Source organism: Lotus japonicus, chromosome 5 (assembly GCF_012489685.1).
Source record: "Lotus japonicus ecotype B-129 chromosome 5, LjGifu_v1.2".
Classification (NCBI taxonomy): domain Eukaryota; kingdom Viridiplantae; phylum Streptophyta; class Magnoliopsida; order Fabales; family Fabaceae; genus Lotus; species Lotus japonicus.
This window is the reverse complement of record NC_080045.1, coordinates 60,819,741-60,833,242: the sequence shown is the minus strand read 5'-3', so window position 1 is coordinate 60,833,242 and position 13,502 is coordinate 60,819,741. Positions and strand designations below refer to the sequence as shown.

Below are 13,502 nucleotides of genomic sequence, written 5' to 3'. Positions count from 1 at the left end.
TTCCTTAATTTTGTGATACTTTCAGAAGCGACATCCCCTAGTTGTTGGCTTGAAGAAGAGGGAGGATAGTGGAGAAGAAATGTTCTATGTTGAGTTATGGAAAAATGGAAAAGGCTTTTCGTTTTTTGATACGAGGGGCAATTAGTCGGTTGGTGCAACATCTATCTTGGTATTAAAGAGTATATTTTTTATGCTTCGGTCGGGGGTTACTTCTCGACAGTTTCAGATTCATTTTGTTGTGCCTTCGATGGAGCATTTTTGCATTGTTATGTGAGGAAGATGAATTTGGTTCGATTCCCTTAGAGGATGGTTGCATCTTTGAGAGAGGGAATATGGTCATTTTTTCTTCCTTCCTCGTAGGAGATGGCGTCTAAAAATAGACCAAGAAAGGTCACAAGCCCCACTAGATGCCCCCGGCCACATGTCTAGATTTGGTTGCAGTTGATGGCGCGCAGTTTACCTTTGGTGCGATCGCGCTCTTGGTTTCTCCTGCGTTGTTGGCTCCAGGGAGTGTGCTTTGTCTGGTGGTTACTACAAGCGTCAAAGACGACGTGGCTCGTTAGCAAATTTATGGGCTTGAGATTGTAGGAAATGTCTCACGTGATGTACTAAATAATTGACTTAATATATAATTAAATGAAAATATGTATTGTTTGACGTTTAAGTGAAGGGACATGACTCTTAAATAAAGACATGTGACTCTTAATATGAATGGACGTGACCCTTCGTATGAAACTATGTAACTCTTGAAAGCTTTACCTATAAAAAAATTGCCTCTATATTTTCCACCGCTAAAGAAAAAACATAGGAGGAAAGAGAATGAAATAGAAGAGGTTCTTCATTATTGAAGAACAAATATATTATTTTCCATTATTGATCAAGAACATCAAGTAAAACTAACTACACACATGAATAGAGGTTAGTACCTCACAACTATTCATACTTGCGAAGACCATGAGCTCTTAAGATTTTCCATGCTTTCTATCATAAGAAAAACATTATTTATAAAAATACAATTAAAAAGTAGATGTGATTTACAAGTCATATGTGAAATACAGCAGTCCATATAAATTTGGGTTACTTATACTCAGGACAAAATTAGAGAGCTCCAAATAATCTTTCATCGGAGTAAAATTACCAACACATTTTAGTTCAATTGGTAAGGACAAATCACTTCCTCTCAAAAGATTATGTGTTCGAGTCTCGCTGTCGATGTTTGAGATGTGTTGGTGGATGACCTATAAGTACATCTTAGTAAGTGACCTATAACACGAGACACTTTCTGATCCGTGATGGTTGTAATCAGACTTCGAACTCACCCAAACTTTTTATTTCTTTAAAAACATGAGTAAAACTATTGAGTGTAAAGCGCTTAACCACAACTTGTGTTTCTACTCGACCATAATTGTTTTTTTTTTCCGAAAATAAAATGATATATAAGATATTATAGTCAAGAATACACAAACCAACAACAAAAAGAGGGGCACAACGGCAAAAAAAAAAAAAAAAAAAAAAACGCAAGCCTCAAGCCTGAACTATACAACTAGCCTTAAATAGGAAAACGACCCGACCCCTTACCCCAAAGCAACCCCTACCAAAAGACCAATGAGGGAAGGGTCAACGCAACTAACAAAAAAGCCTCTAGAGAATCAATAGAATAACCCCCTACAAAGGACCAATCAACCATCGCCTCTAAGGAGGTTATTGTTCTCGAGAATTTACCTGAGTGGTAAGAGCTAGGAAATATGAAAGATCGAAGAAATAAATAGTGAAAGGGTAAGAGTTCAATCCAAACTAATTTACTAACATTTACCTAAAAAAAAAAAAAACTAAACCTCAACTTGCATCACCGCTATCCAATCTCTGAACTCTCTGCATCCTGAGCATTGATTATCCAATGGAACGAGACTACGAGAGATGTACATGAAGAGTGTATACATCACGTACGTGCATGACCACCACATGTAACCTTGTTCCTCGAATGTGCATGGTCTTGGCGTGTTTCCTCGAATACTACTGATTTGACGTTTTACGATCGAAACAGAGCAGTTCCAGAAACGAAGAACAACACGACGAAAATCGTTATCCGCCGTAACCACCACTGATCTCAATCCTTGTTCATTCGCCATCCACGTGTCCTCCGAAACTTCCATTCCTCGCAGATAGCCCCATCTCCCTATTTCATTCTCAAATATCCATATTCATCAATCCATATCCATTTTTCTCATTTCAAACTAAGAATCATGGATCACAGTGAGGAAGCTCATCGCACTGATCTCATGACCATTACCCGGTTTGTATTGAACGAGCAATCCAAGCACCCTGAGTCTCGCGGTGATTTCTCCATCTTGCTCAGTCACATTGTTCTTGGTTGCAAATTTGTTTGCTCTGCTGTTAGCAAGGTTTTTCCTCGTACGACAACTCTGTTCATTGATTTTGAGTTTAAACATGCTGTCATGTTAACAAAAAGCATGTGATGCATGCATGCCCATATGTAATTGAATAATTTTGTTTCAAAAATTCTTGGTACTACTATGCAGGCTGGTCTTGCTAAGCTTATTGGACTTGCTGGAGAGACAAATGTTCAGGTAAGTGATGGATAAATATATTATAAATCCCAGTTTTCTGATCATTTGTATATATATTCTAATATTAGTGCATGATGATTTGATTTCCTCTTTTTCACCCTTATTTTGGTGTCTACTTTTGTCATTTGCTAGAGTTTAATCAAGATAAGATTATGAGATATAATTGGGTGTTTGTGGCTAGAGTCTGTTGGTGTATACTGATGAAATTCTTGATTTTTATTGCATTTGCTCCTTATATGGAATAAAGGGTGAAGAGCAAAAGAAACTGGATGTCCTTTCCAATGAGGTCTTTATCAAGGCTTTAGTAAGCAGTGGGAGAACAGTAAGTAATCTCATCAGTATGTGATCATTTTGTGTCTTGAATCAAGGTCCAACCAAGGTTTTAAATTGCGGCTGCGGTTGCATAGTTGAATTGCGGACAAATGCGGGCTAACATAGCCGCAATTGCAGTCGCAATGCCGTACGGCCTTCAAATCCCTTCAAGTTGCAACTTGCAACCACAATTGCAGTTGTAGACCGCAATTTAAAACCCTGTGTCTAATTATATGTGTATTGGCTTCTACTGATGGTGATGAGATCTCTTCTCCCAGAGCATCTTGGTGTCTGAAGAAGATGAGGAGGCAACATTTGTGGAGGCTTCTAAGCGTGGAAAGTTGTTAATCTATCTAATGCTTTCTAGTTTTAATTCCTCATTGATTAACATTGGTTTATTATGTCTAATCAGATAGTGTGAAATTTTCTGATTTTGCAGGTACTGTGTTGTTTTTGACCCACTGGATGGTTCCTCTAACATTGATTGTGGGGTTTCCATTGGCACTGTATGGTCCCCTACACCATCTCTCCTGAAAAGCATGCCTAACTTTTCTCTTTCCATTGAAATTTTTGTACCGCCTGATTTATGTAGAATACTGCAGCTGCTAATATTGAGTATGTTGTTTTTCATCTAGATTTTTGGGATTTATATGGTGAAAGACCAGGAACCAACCATTGGAGATGTGTTGCAACCTGGGAAGAACATGTTGGCAGCTGGTTATTGTATGTATGGAAGCTCATGCACGGTATGGTACACCATATCCTTTTGGAAAATGATTCTTAAGACATTCCGCATAGTGCAGACAACCGGAGTTGTCATAAGTTTCTTTGACTTCGTTCTTTGTTTCTAATTATTACTGTGGGATATTTTACAGCTTGTGATAAGTACAGGAAGTGGTGTTAATGGTTTCACCCTTGATCCTTCCCTTGGAGAGTTCATCCTAACTCACCCAGACATCAAGGTATTAGTCTACTCAGTCATGGATCACTATTGCAAATTGTTCTCTCTGTAAATTCTTGCCTGGAAACTCAACTCTTACAAAATTATTTTCCTGTTGTTCAAACTAAAATCTCACCCAATTTAGTAAATAGATAGGATTTGATCTCCTTGAATAATCTCTATTTAGAAAGTCATAAGTATTTTTTTGCTGGATTAACTGTTATCTCAATTTAATATTGTCTATCTTTTGATACTGAATGAATATTTTGATATATGGATTGAGTATGTAATGTATTTGATCTGTGGTTACCATTCAGATCCCAAAGAAAGGCAAGATCTATTCAGTGAATGAAGGAAATGCTAAAAACTGGGATGGTCCTACTGCCAAGTATGTGTGAATCCAATGATGTTTCAATGTTTCTGGCTCTATAATGCAACTTCTGACACTCTTTGATTTCCCTTATTGCTTCTTTAGGTATGTGGAGAAATGCAAGTATCCAACAGATGGTTCATCACCAAAGTCGCTAAGATATATTGGAAGGTACATTGGATTCTCAATCATTCAACCTAATGAATGATTAAGTTAATATCAGTGTTGATAATAAGACCAGTATAATCCAGAGCAGCAATTAACTCTAATATTGGGCTGTTCTTAATCATGTATCCTAGCATTATCATCATAAACTATTGCATCAGAATGTGGCTACTGAATGGCTGAATCAAATGTATTGTCGCCTTCAACAAATTACATGTATTGTTGTATTTCCAGTTTCGAAGTCATTTCCAATTTCTGACATTTGAATCTGTGATCTCTGTAAATCAACAGCATGGTTGCTGATGTTCACCGCACATTGCTTTATGGAGGTGTCTTTCTGTACCCGGCTGATAAAAAGAGTCCAAATGGGAAACTTCGGTATGCCATGTTCAACTCTGCATTATTCTCCTTACTCCTTAGTAGCATGTTCAACCTTAACACCGTGCGTGTTTAGATGAGTGTTATCAGAATTATTGTGTGTAGAATTAGCATTCTCAGAATTTATTACCACTAGAATTCCTGATATTTGAATACATGTGTTCTGAAATTTAATCGTGAAATCTCACAATTGATTATTTCAAAAGCTGAAGCTAAGAGTTTGGAACTAGAATCAATTGTATATAGAAACACCCAAACATAAAAAAAAATGACTGTGAGTGGAAAATTAATTGTAACACTTCCAAAGGTGGAGTCAATAATACTAGTAGTGTTTATGGTTTCTGAACTTTACTGATTTACTTTGTTTGGTGCAGTGTACTCTATGAAGTCTTCCCCATGTCATTCTTGCTTGAACAGGCAGGAGGACAATCTATCACCGGCAAGCAACGGGTAATTTACTTAAGACTACATTCACACCCCAATTTCATCCGTGCCCAAAGAAAAATAGGAAGAGAAAAGAGAAAAATGAGAGAATGATGAGTTATGCAATAGACAAAGATGATAATGATCGAAAGAAAAAATGTTAGAAATAAGATGGAACATAACATTAATGTTGAATGAATCTAAACATTTTACTTATTGATTTTAATTAAATTGTATATACATGCATGCATCCTTTGCCAATGAAATGATAGATCAATGTCAACAGGCACTTGATTTAGTTCCAACGAAATTGCACGAGCGATCCCCTATATTCCTTGGTAGCTATGATGATGTGGAAGAAATCAAAGCTCTCTATGCTGCAGAGGAAGAAAAGAAATGAACCTGAATAGCATTCTGTCTTTCGCAACATGTTGGGCTAAGAAATGGTTTTCAGTTGGGAATTTAAAGAACCATGGTTCTAGTAAAAGTAATAAGCTATTAGCTTCTACTAAAACTATGGTTTTGATAAAGGTATGCGGTGCAAATCTATACATACTGTTGTTGTTAATGTTCCTGCCACATTTGTATAATTTCTGGGGCCAAAACATACTTCAGATTCCGTTAATATGATGCTGGCAGCAAGGTTATTGATTTATTGTTTTCTTACATTCTTTTCCACTAATTGTATGTCAAGGTTGAATTCAATAACTAAGCCTGCTAGTTAAAGGGATAAAATCACTCCAACTCACTATATTTCACAAATGACATGCTACCATGCTCATTTTGAATGCATGTCATGTAGCTTTCCAATAGAGATATCCGTTTTCTTTTTCAAATGGATCATTAGATAAATGTCATGAGGGCAGTCAAACGACACTTACATCCAACAAATAGGGAAAGAATATAAACCTCATATGAAATGATCTACAATGTTCATGCAAAATATAACATGTTTGCCCACTTAAACACAAAAAAAAAACAAAAGGAAATAAGAAAAAAATCTCTGCAAACAGATATATCTAACTCTCTTTCTTCTAATATTTCACTTGTTTTTGCTCTACTCCCCCCTATTTTTGCGGCAATCTTAAGTTTGTCGGAGCTGCTGCCATGAAGGAGGTCAATCAAGAACAAGTGCCTCAATCGTACCATCAAAATTTACAGAGATAGTTTGAAATGAATCTAGTAGAGGTGATAGAGGGAAGAAAGTTGGATAAAGAAGTGAACAAAAAGGGGGGAAAAGAGAGAAAAAATGATTTTTTTTTGTCAAAAAGAAAGAAAAAAGATGAATGGGAGCTATCTAACAAGATCCAACATGGGCTAGAATTGAGGCCAAGCTCATCTTCAAAAAAGAGTACTCCTTTTGTTTGATCTCTTTTCAATTTGAGGCCAGCATAGCTTTTTGTTCAAAAAAAGAGGCCTGCATAGCTCTCAATCTTTTTTTTGTTCAATTTTAATTCACTTTAAGATCATAAGGCAGTCGAACTGCTTATCCAAAAAAAAAAAATAAGGCAGTCGAACTCAGACATTATAGCAAACCTTATATTAATTAAATATTTAAGCCTAATGAGTTCAGCACAAACTCTTGAATATGAAGAGTATTTACTTTAACATATTTCATTTCTCTCAATTCTCTTCATAATTAAAACATTTCATTTTTTCTTTTCTTTTGTTTGGGTTTTTCTTCTATGCAAAGCAGAGAAAGGAGGTCTAAATTAAGACCATTTAAAAACTCTACATGGTAATTTTAAAGAATGACCCACAAATCTTTGATTTAGCTTCGTAATTAGGTACATCCGAGTCCACACGCCACTTACTCATTTTCAAATACTAATCATATTCGGGAATTAGAATGATACATGTGTCACATACAACTTGCATATTTTATATTGAATTAAAAAATGTTGTCACTTTTGTCATCTTCTAAACTGAATGGACTTTGATCAATATTCAATTTTCAAAACTCTGATTCCCCGCACTCTCATCCAATAATACATAGTACTAAGTATTATATTAGGCAAATTATAATATTGCATGAAAAGGGCCCTTCAAATTATATGGGAGAGTGAGTATATTAATATTTAATCATAAAAAAATGAAACATGGTTACATCTTCTAATTAGGCTGCAAAATGTCCATGTCCAAGTTCCAACAAAAAGTGGCCCAACCTCCACCAAAATTCATTATTTTGTGCCGACTATAATATATTATATATGCTTGGCGTTATCTCCAATTATTCACATCGATTATTTAGCATTCTTTTATTTGAGTGTGACATCAACTTGTGTAGGATGGACCCGCCAGATCTTCGCATACATTGAACCTTAATCACCTTCTTAACCTTGGCGTCTCATGCACAATAACTAATTAATTAATTAGTCTAGCTTCACACAACCCCACTTTTGTTTTTTTGTTCTTTATAATAATTTTAGGAAAATACTAATGGCTCACATTATTTTTTATTTTTGGTTAACTTGCATTATTTTTTGTTTTGGTTAAATGGAGGGTGCATTTCTATGAATAAAGTCAATGTACAACGAAAAATATATGAATATTATTTTAGCATATTAATAAATTATTATTTTTACCTAATATCGCTTCTTGATTAAAAGTACTTATTTAAACTTCAAAATCGAGAGTTTGATATACCTTTGATTTTTCACCACACCACAATCAAAATTATGAAAAATAATTTAATATGCCAAGACATAAATTATTATCCTTCACTAATACTACATTTCATTGTTTTTAATTTAGTTTGTCCTACTTTAAAAAAAAAATAGTTTGTCTTAAAAGAGCTAATTTGGATATAAAATATAAAATTACAATCATTAAAAAATACCTAATGAAATTTTTAATTTTTTAAATTAAATAATTAAAATGTAATAATAAATGTTTTAATGTAACTACTTAATTAAAACATGTGAAAAATATTTATGAGTATTCTGACAATATTGATTAAAGTTTTCAGAAAAAAATGTTAAAATTTTACGTATCTAAACGTGATTATTTTCTCCAACACATGTATTTTTCATATGAGGCAATTATTATTTAACTTATTCAAAAATCAAATAAAAAACTATAAAATTTTGTTTAAAAAGAATCAAATTAATACTTCGAGGTGCTCGTTCTTAAATTTTTTTTACATCAGAAAGATAAATTACACATTTCAAAAATTGATTTATGAACCTCTCTCACCTAACACACATGTCCCCTAGCTCATTCTCAATATAGTATGATTGTATTTAATAGAGAACCCTTGTCATCTTAAAAAAATACAATAATATTGTATAAAAATAAGATTTTTAATATTATGCTTTTAATAATATTTTGATTCATATGTCGACAAAAAAAAAAGATTTTGATTCATATTAAGATCTAACACAAGTAATAAGTACTCCCCCGGTCCTATTTATAAGCAACAAAAAAAATCACATAGTTTAAGAAATGTAGTTAAACTAGATAAACTGCATTAAATATGTCTTGAATCAAAATAAACTTCCAAAATTACCCTTTGTTATTAGTGTTGGAAAGTGAGAAAGAGAGAGAATAATTAATGAGACACATTTTACAAGTTAGAATTGATAAGGGCATCATTGGAAAAAAATAATTAATATAGCTCAAACTTTCATTTGGTTCTTATAAAAAGGACCAAGATTTTTCTTCTCTTTCATGCTTATAAATATGACCAAAGGTAGTAATAGATAGCTGGACTCCTCAAAAAATCTAGTTTAGGGCCCAATTACTGGGCCACGACCCACGAATATAAGTAAAGATTTGTTAGAAAAAACCTAACCTAACCATTTAATGTAATAAGGGTTAGAGTCTCGAGCGGATTAGTTTGATGACTACCGACTACTACTCCAGTACCTTTGGAGACAGAAAATAATTTCAAAAAAAAAAAAAGAGACAGAAAATAAATAATTTCTCAATTGACACTGATGAGTGATTAGGAAGATGCTTAAATACCTCTCCCTTTCTTCCTTATTATACTTGCAAATTATTCACTATAAGCAAGCCTTTTCTCATGTTAGCTATGTTATGTTCTTCATTCGGTTTCTCATTTTCCCCCTTTTTTCCTGGAGTGTTTTCAGTTTTCTCACCCTTCACCTCCTTCTCCGTGTGATTTCAAGCTCTGGATTCTGTGTTTTGCTGCAAAAAGCTCCATTTTTTCTGAGTAGGCAATTCCTTGCATGCTTCAAGCAGATAAGTAGCTTTAAATCCTTATTTGTGAGCCTGTAAGGTTTTTGTTTCAGTTTTTCTCTGGAAAGTTTGAACCTTTTTCTTCTGGGTATGTTTTGAAACTGTTTCCCTCTATTGGGGTGGTGAGTTTTTCTTTGTTCTGGATTCTGGAATGATGTTTTGGAAATTGGAGAAGGATTTTTGTTAGATTGATGGCTGTTTTTGCTTAAAGATCTGTGGATTAGGTGAATAGTATAAGAAAGATTTGGTTTTGTGTAGGGTTTGATGTGTAATGGGTTCATTGGTTTGATCTGGGTTTGTTGTTTTGTGAGAACCAATGGAAGGGAATTTGTCACAGGGGGGAATAATTCAAGGTGGGAGTTCTTTTGGTGGTTTTGATTTGCCAGGATCAATTCAGGTTCATCATCATCAGGGACAGCATCCTCATGCCATGCAGCAACATCAGACTCATCCATGTCAAGGGTCTTCTGTGCATGTTCATGATGGTTTTCCACTTACAATGGGAACCTTACAGAGCAGCTGTGATCCAACCCTTTCGATGTCGGACTTTGGTAAGGGGGAAAGAGGCAAAAACTCGACGAGTGAGGAAGATGAGCCGAGCTTTAATGAGGATGGTGTTGATGGTCACCATGAAGGGGTTAGAGGTAAAAAGGGATCGCCTTGGCAGCGGGTGAAGTGGACTGATAAGATGGTAAGGCTCCTGATAACGGCTGTTTCTTATATGGGTGAGGATATAACTTCCGAAGGTGGTGGCGGCGGTGGAAGAAGGAAATTTGCAGTGCTACAGAAGAAGGGTAAGTGGAAATCTGTTTCCAAGGTCATGGCTGAAAGGGGTTATCGTGTTTCACCTCAGCAATGTGAGGATAAGTTCAATGATCTTAATAAAAGGTATAAAAAGCTTAATGATATGCTAGGGAGGGGTACTTCTTGTCAGGTTGTTGAGAATCCTGCGCTTTTGGATGTAATAGAGTTTCTTTCGGAGAAAGAAAAGGACGATGTTCGAAAAATATTGAGCTCGAAACACTTGTTCTATGAAGAGATGTGCTCTTACCATAATGGTAATAGATTGCATTTACCCCATGATCCTGCATTGCAACGTTCTCTGCAGATAGCTCTCCGAAATAGAGATGACCATGATAACGATGATATCAGAAGGTCCCATCATGATGATCACGACGAAGATGAGCAAGAAGTGGAAATGGATGATCATGATGATTTTAAAGAGAATTGTTCCTCCCATGGTGATAGTAGAGGAATGTATGGACCATTAGGCGGATCTATGAAGAAATTGAAACAGGTCCAAGTCCAGGAAGATGCTAATACATTTGGTAATTCTGTAAATGGTCAAGGCTACAACAAAAGTTCACATCCCCATGGACAGGTGGTCCATTCTGATGTTAATCAAGTTTTACCTGAAGGCATGAGAGCAGCTTGGTTACAAAAGCAATGGGTTGAATCTCGCTCACTTCAGTTAGAAGAGCAAAAGGTACAGCTTCAGGTTGAGATGTTGGAACTAGAGAAACAGAGACTCAAGTGGCAGAGGTTTAGCAAGAAAAAGGACCGCGAGTTGGAAAAGCTGAGTCTAGAAAATGAAAGAATGAAGCTTGAAAATGAACGTATTGCTTTAGAACTGAAACGAAAAGAAATGGGCGCCGGCTTAAACTAGGTCAGCAATCTTGCAAACTTTGTGGCAATTGCATTACATACATGGTGCTGATTTTTCTTTTTTGGGTTTTGTCTTGGGTAGATGTGCTTTGTTTCGTTGAAAGTATGGATACCTAATTTGAAAATTTAGATAGTAGTATACAATCATCAGGACTTACTGAAGTTTTGTTTCCTTTGTTTAAAGGCAGGGTGGCTGAAATCCCTTGAATGTTTTATTTTGTATTATTAAATTTCTACTCTTATATATTGTCTGTCATTTATGCCACTGTTGTATAGTGTATAACTTATTTCTGTCTTTTCTATTCTTGAAATCTGAAGTTCCTATCTAATTGGAAAAAGGTTTTGATTGTAGTTGAAATCATGCACTGTTCATACTTCATACCACCAGGATTTTTTGTTTTTGAAATCCTAAAAATCAATTCTAGCTTATGAATAAGGCAATGTAGTTTTTCCTATCTGTCTTCAGAAGCATATGATAGCAAGGATAAATGTTTGTTCATCAAGTGATTTTTTGCCATATATTTTAAATTATTCAGCATAAATTTAAAAGAATGAATTTATTCCCAACAAGTAAATATTGAGCCATATCTGTGAAGAATCTCTTTTCTAAGGGTCATTTAACTTTATCAGCTTTTGGTAGGCAGCTACTTGAAGCTTGGGACATTCATTTTAATATACTTCATCAGCTAAAAAAAATGTCCTGTCAATCTATGTCAGACTATTTCTAAGTTCTTTTTCCATTTGTTACTTTTTTTTGCTTGAATACTTAGTAATTCTTCCTTGAAAAGCTCCGGTAACCAAGTCCCCTATTAGGTCTAGTCTTTTGTTACATTTGGATGGTACTCAGTATAATTTATACTAATGATATTGCAGACTAATATACCTACATATGCTTTATCTCCTCATTTGTGTGATGTGTTTCCTAATACAGAAAAATTATCAACTTCTTTTACATTATTCATAAGTTAGATGCATTTGGCATAGGAGTGGTGGTCATTTGTTGGGGTGAATCTGGGGTTCTTCTGAGATTGTTACAATTTATTTTTTCCATTACCTTTAAAGGTAAGGACAGATATGGATAAAGTTTTATGGCATTATGCCATTGTATTCTTTTCTTTGGTGTCTTTGGTTGGAGTGTAGTGTCTGCGGAAAATGTTCATGCAAGCACAGTAACAAAATCTCATAAGTTCACTGTGCGTGGCAAATTTTTTAAAATGTACCGTAACCATATATAGTGGAAAGCACATATAGATAGTGTTGTATAGTAACCGAGGAACGCTTTTAAATACAAGCTCCTCGACTCAGTTTCATCATCCCAGACAAGATGTAGCAAGTGTTGCTAACACTCTAAGCTTGTATTTGGCTTTGTTCTTTTTCTTAAATGGAGGAAATTTTTCTTTGAAGTTAAAACTGACTTTACATTTGGTTCCAGACATAAGAGTAACAAATTTTTAGCAATGTAAGCACTGTGAATTATGCTTGTACTGTCCAGTTTATTATTACATGAGAACTGTGGATATATTTTCCAAAAAGGTTAGACCTTAGTGCATATATATACACTAATGTTTGAACACTAGATGGCATGATGAATCAAGATTTTGCTTTGTAGTTTTAAATCTGAAATTAGGGATGTAAATGGGTGTAGGTCGCCATTTACCGAGCTTATTTTACCTTACGCAGATGCAGGTATGGATGAAGAAAGTAGGCTATTATTGTGGGCATATGGAGGTGGAGTTCTTATTTCCATATGGATGCGGTAAGTGAGTGATATTTGCTCTTCGATTGAAGTTGTGACTGTGAGAGATGATCTTTTTGTATTAGTCTTGACAGATATAGATACAAGCATTCTACTTGTTATGCCTGATTTGGAGCTAACTGACCTCTGTTCAAGAATGTTTGACCAGTTTCTATCAGTGCTTTAGCGTTGTGCAGACTGCAGAGTCCAATGATTGCAAGGGAGAGATGTTTTTTGTTTGTTTAGTAATTGATAAAATTATTCTTTACAATTTCGGTTTAAAAAAAGCCTGCAAATGGAACTTTGAATAATATGTCTAAAATTGATGGCTTTTAATTGGTAGTAACTTAATTTTGCTAGTTAAATATAGCTGATGGATTCTGAGGCATAAGTGATATGATTATATGCATAAAGGCAATTACTTTTCTCAATGTCATGGGCTATTTTCTATCACACAAATAGTCTCAGAAAGATACGAGGTCAGTCACTTTTGTAATTGAAAGATGGAATTGTCATCTTCATCCCTAAAAGATACATGTCATTTAGTTTTGTTTGTTAAAGATTAATGTCATTAATTCAGCCTCTAAAATATGGAAAATACCATCGGTTTAAGTCTTTGAAAGACCAAAATTGAATATCTTTTCTATATTTTATGAGGTAAAAATGATGACTTACATCTTTTAGGGATAAAATGTGACTGATCTAAGATTTTCTATACTTTGCTAT

The 13,502-nt window shown here is 34.8% G+C and overlaps 2 protein-coding genes across 3 annotated transcripts; both read left to right on the top strand.

Moving 5' to 3' along the window:
- The first annotated feature begins 2,077 nt into the window (after positions 1-2,077).
- Positions 2,078-5,831, top strand: LOC130720840 (fructose-1,6-bisphosphatase, cytosolic-like). The gene is made up of 12 exons (XM_057571541.1): positions 2,078-2,402; positions 2,541-2,588; positions 2,836-2,910; positions 3,179-3,240; positions 3,340-3,406; positions 3,536-3,646; positions 3,776-3,862; positions 4,158-4,228; positions 4,316-4,381; positions 4,667-4,753; positions 5,128-5,203; positions 5,463-5,831. The coding sequence occupies exons 1-12, from the start codon at positions 2,244-2,246 to the stop codon at positions 5,574-5,576; spliced, it is 1,023 nt and encodes a 340-aa protein (XP_057427524.1). The 5' UTR covers positions 2,078-2,243; the 3' UTR covers positions 5,577-5,831.
- A 3,327-nt stretch (positions 5,832-9,158) lies between these two features.
- LOC130716872 (uncharacterized) lies at positions 9,159-13,145 on the top strand. Of its 2 annotated transcripts, none has more exons than XM_057566901.1 (2): positions 9,159-11,042; positions 12,728-13,145. In XM_057566901.1, the coding sequence occupies exon 1, from the start codon at positions 9,693-9,695 to the stop codon at positions 11,040-11,042; it is 1,350 nt and encodes a 449-aa protein (XP_057422884.1). In that variant the 5' UTR covers positions 9,159-9,692; the 3' UTR covers positions 12,728-13,145. The 2 variants fall into 2 exon arrangements, with proteins under 2 accessions (XP_057422884.1, XP_057422883.1); XM_057566900.1 differs by having other exon boundaries at positions 9,160-11,042; positions 12,722-13,145.
- Positions 13,146-13,502: the final 357 nt, after the last annotated feature.

Bases quoted from the DNA above. Each gene is read 5' to 3' on its own strand.
- LOC130716872 (XM_057566901.1), top strand. From the start codon at position 9,693: ATGGAAGGGAATTTGTCACAGGGGGGAATAATTCAAGGTGGGAGTTCT.
- LOC130720840 (XM_057571541.1), top strand. From the start codon at position 2,244: ATGGATCACAGTGAGGAAGCTCATCGCACTGATCTCATGACCATTACC. The intron at 2,589-2,835 runs GTAAGTGATGGA...TATGGAATAAAG, and splicing joins CTGGAGAGACAAATGTTCAG to GGTGAAGAGCAAAAGAAACT. The intron at 4,229-4,315 runs GTATGTGTGAAT...TTGCTTCTTTAG, and splicing joins TGGGATGGTCCTACTGCCAA to GTATGTGGAGAAATGCAAGT.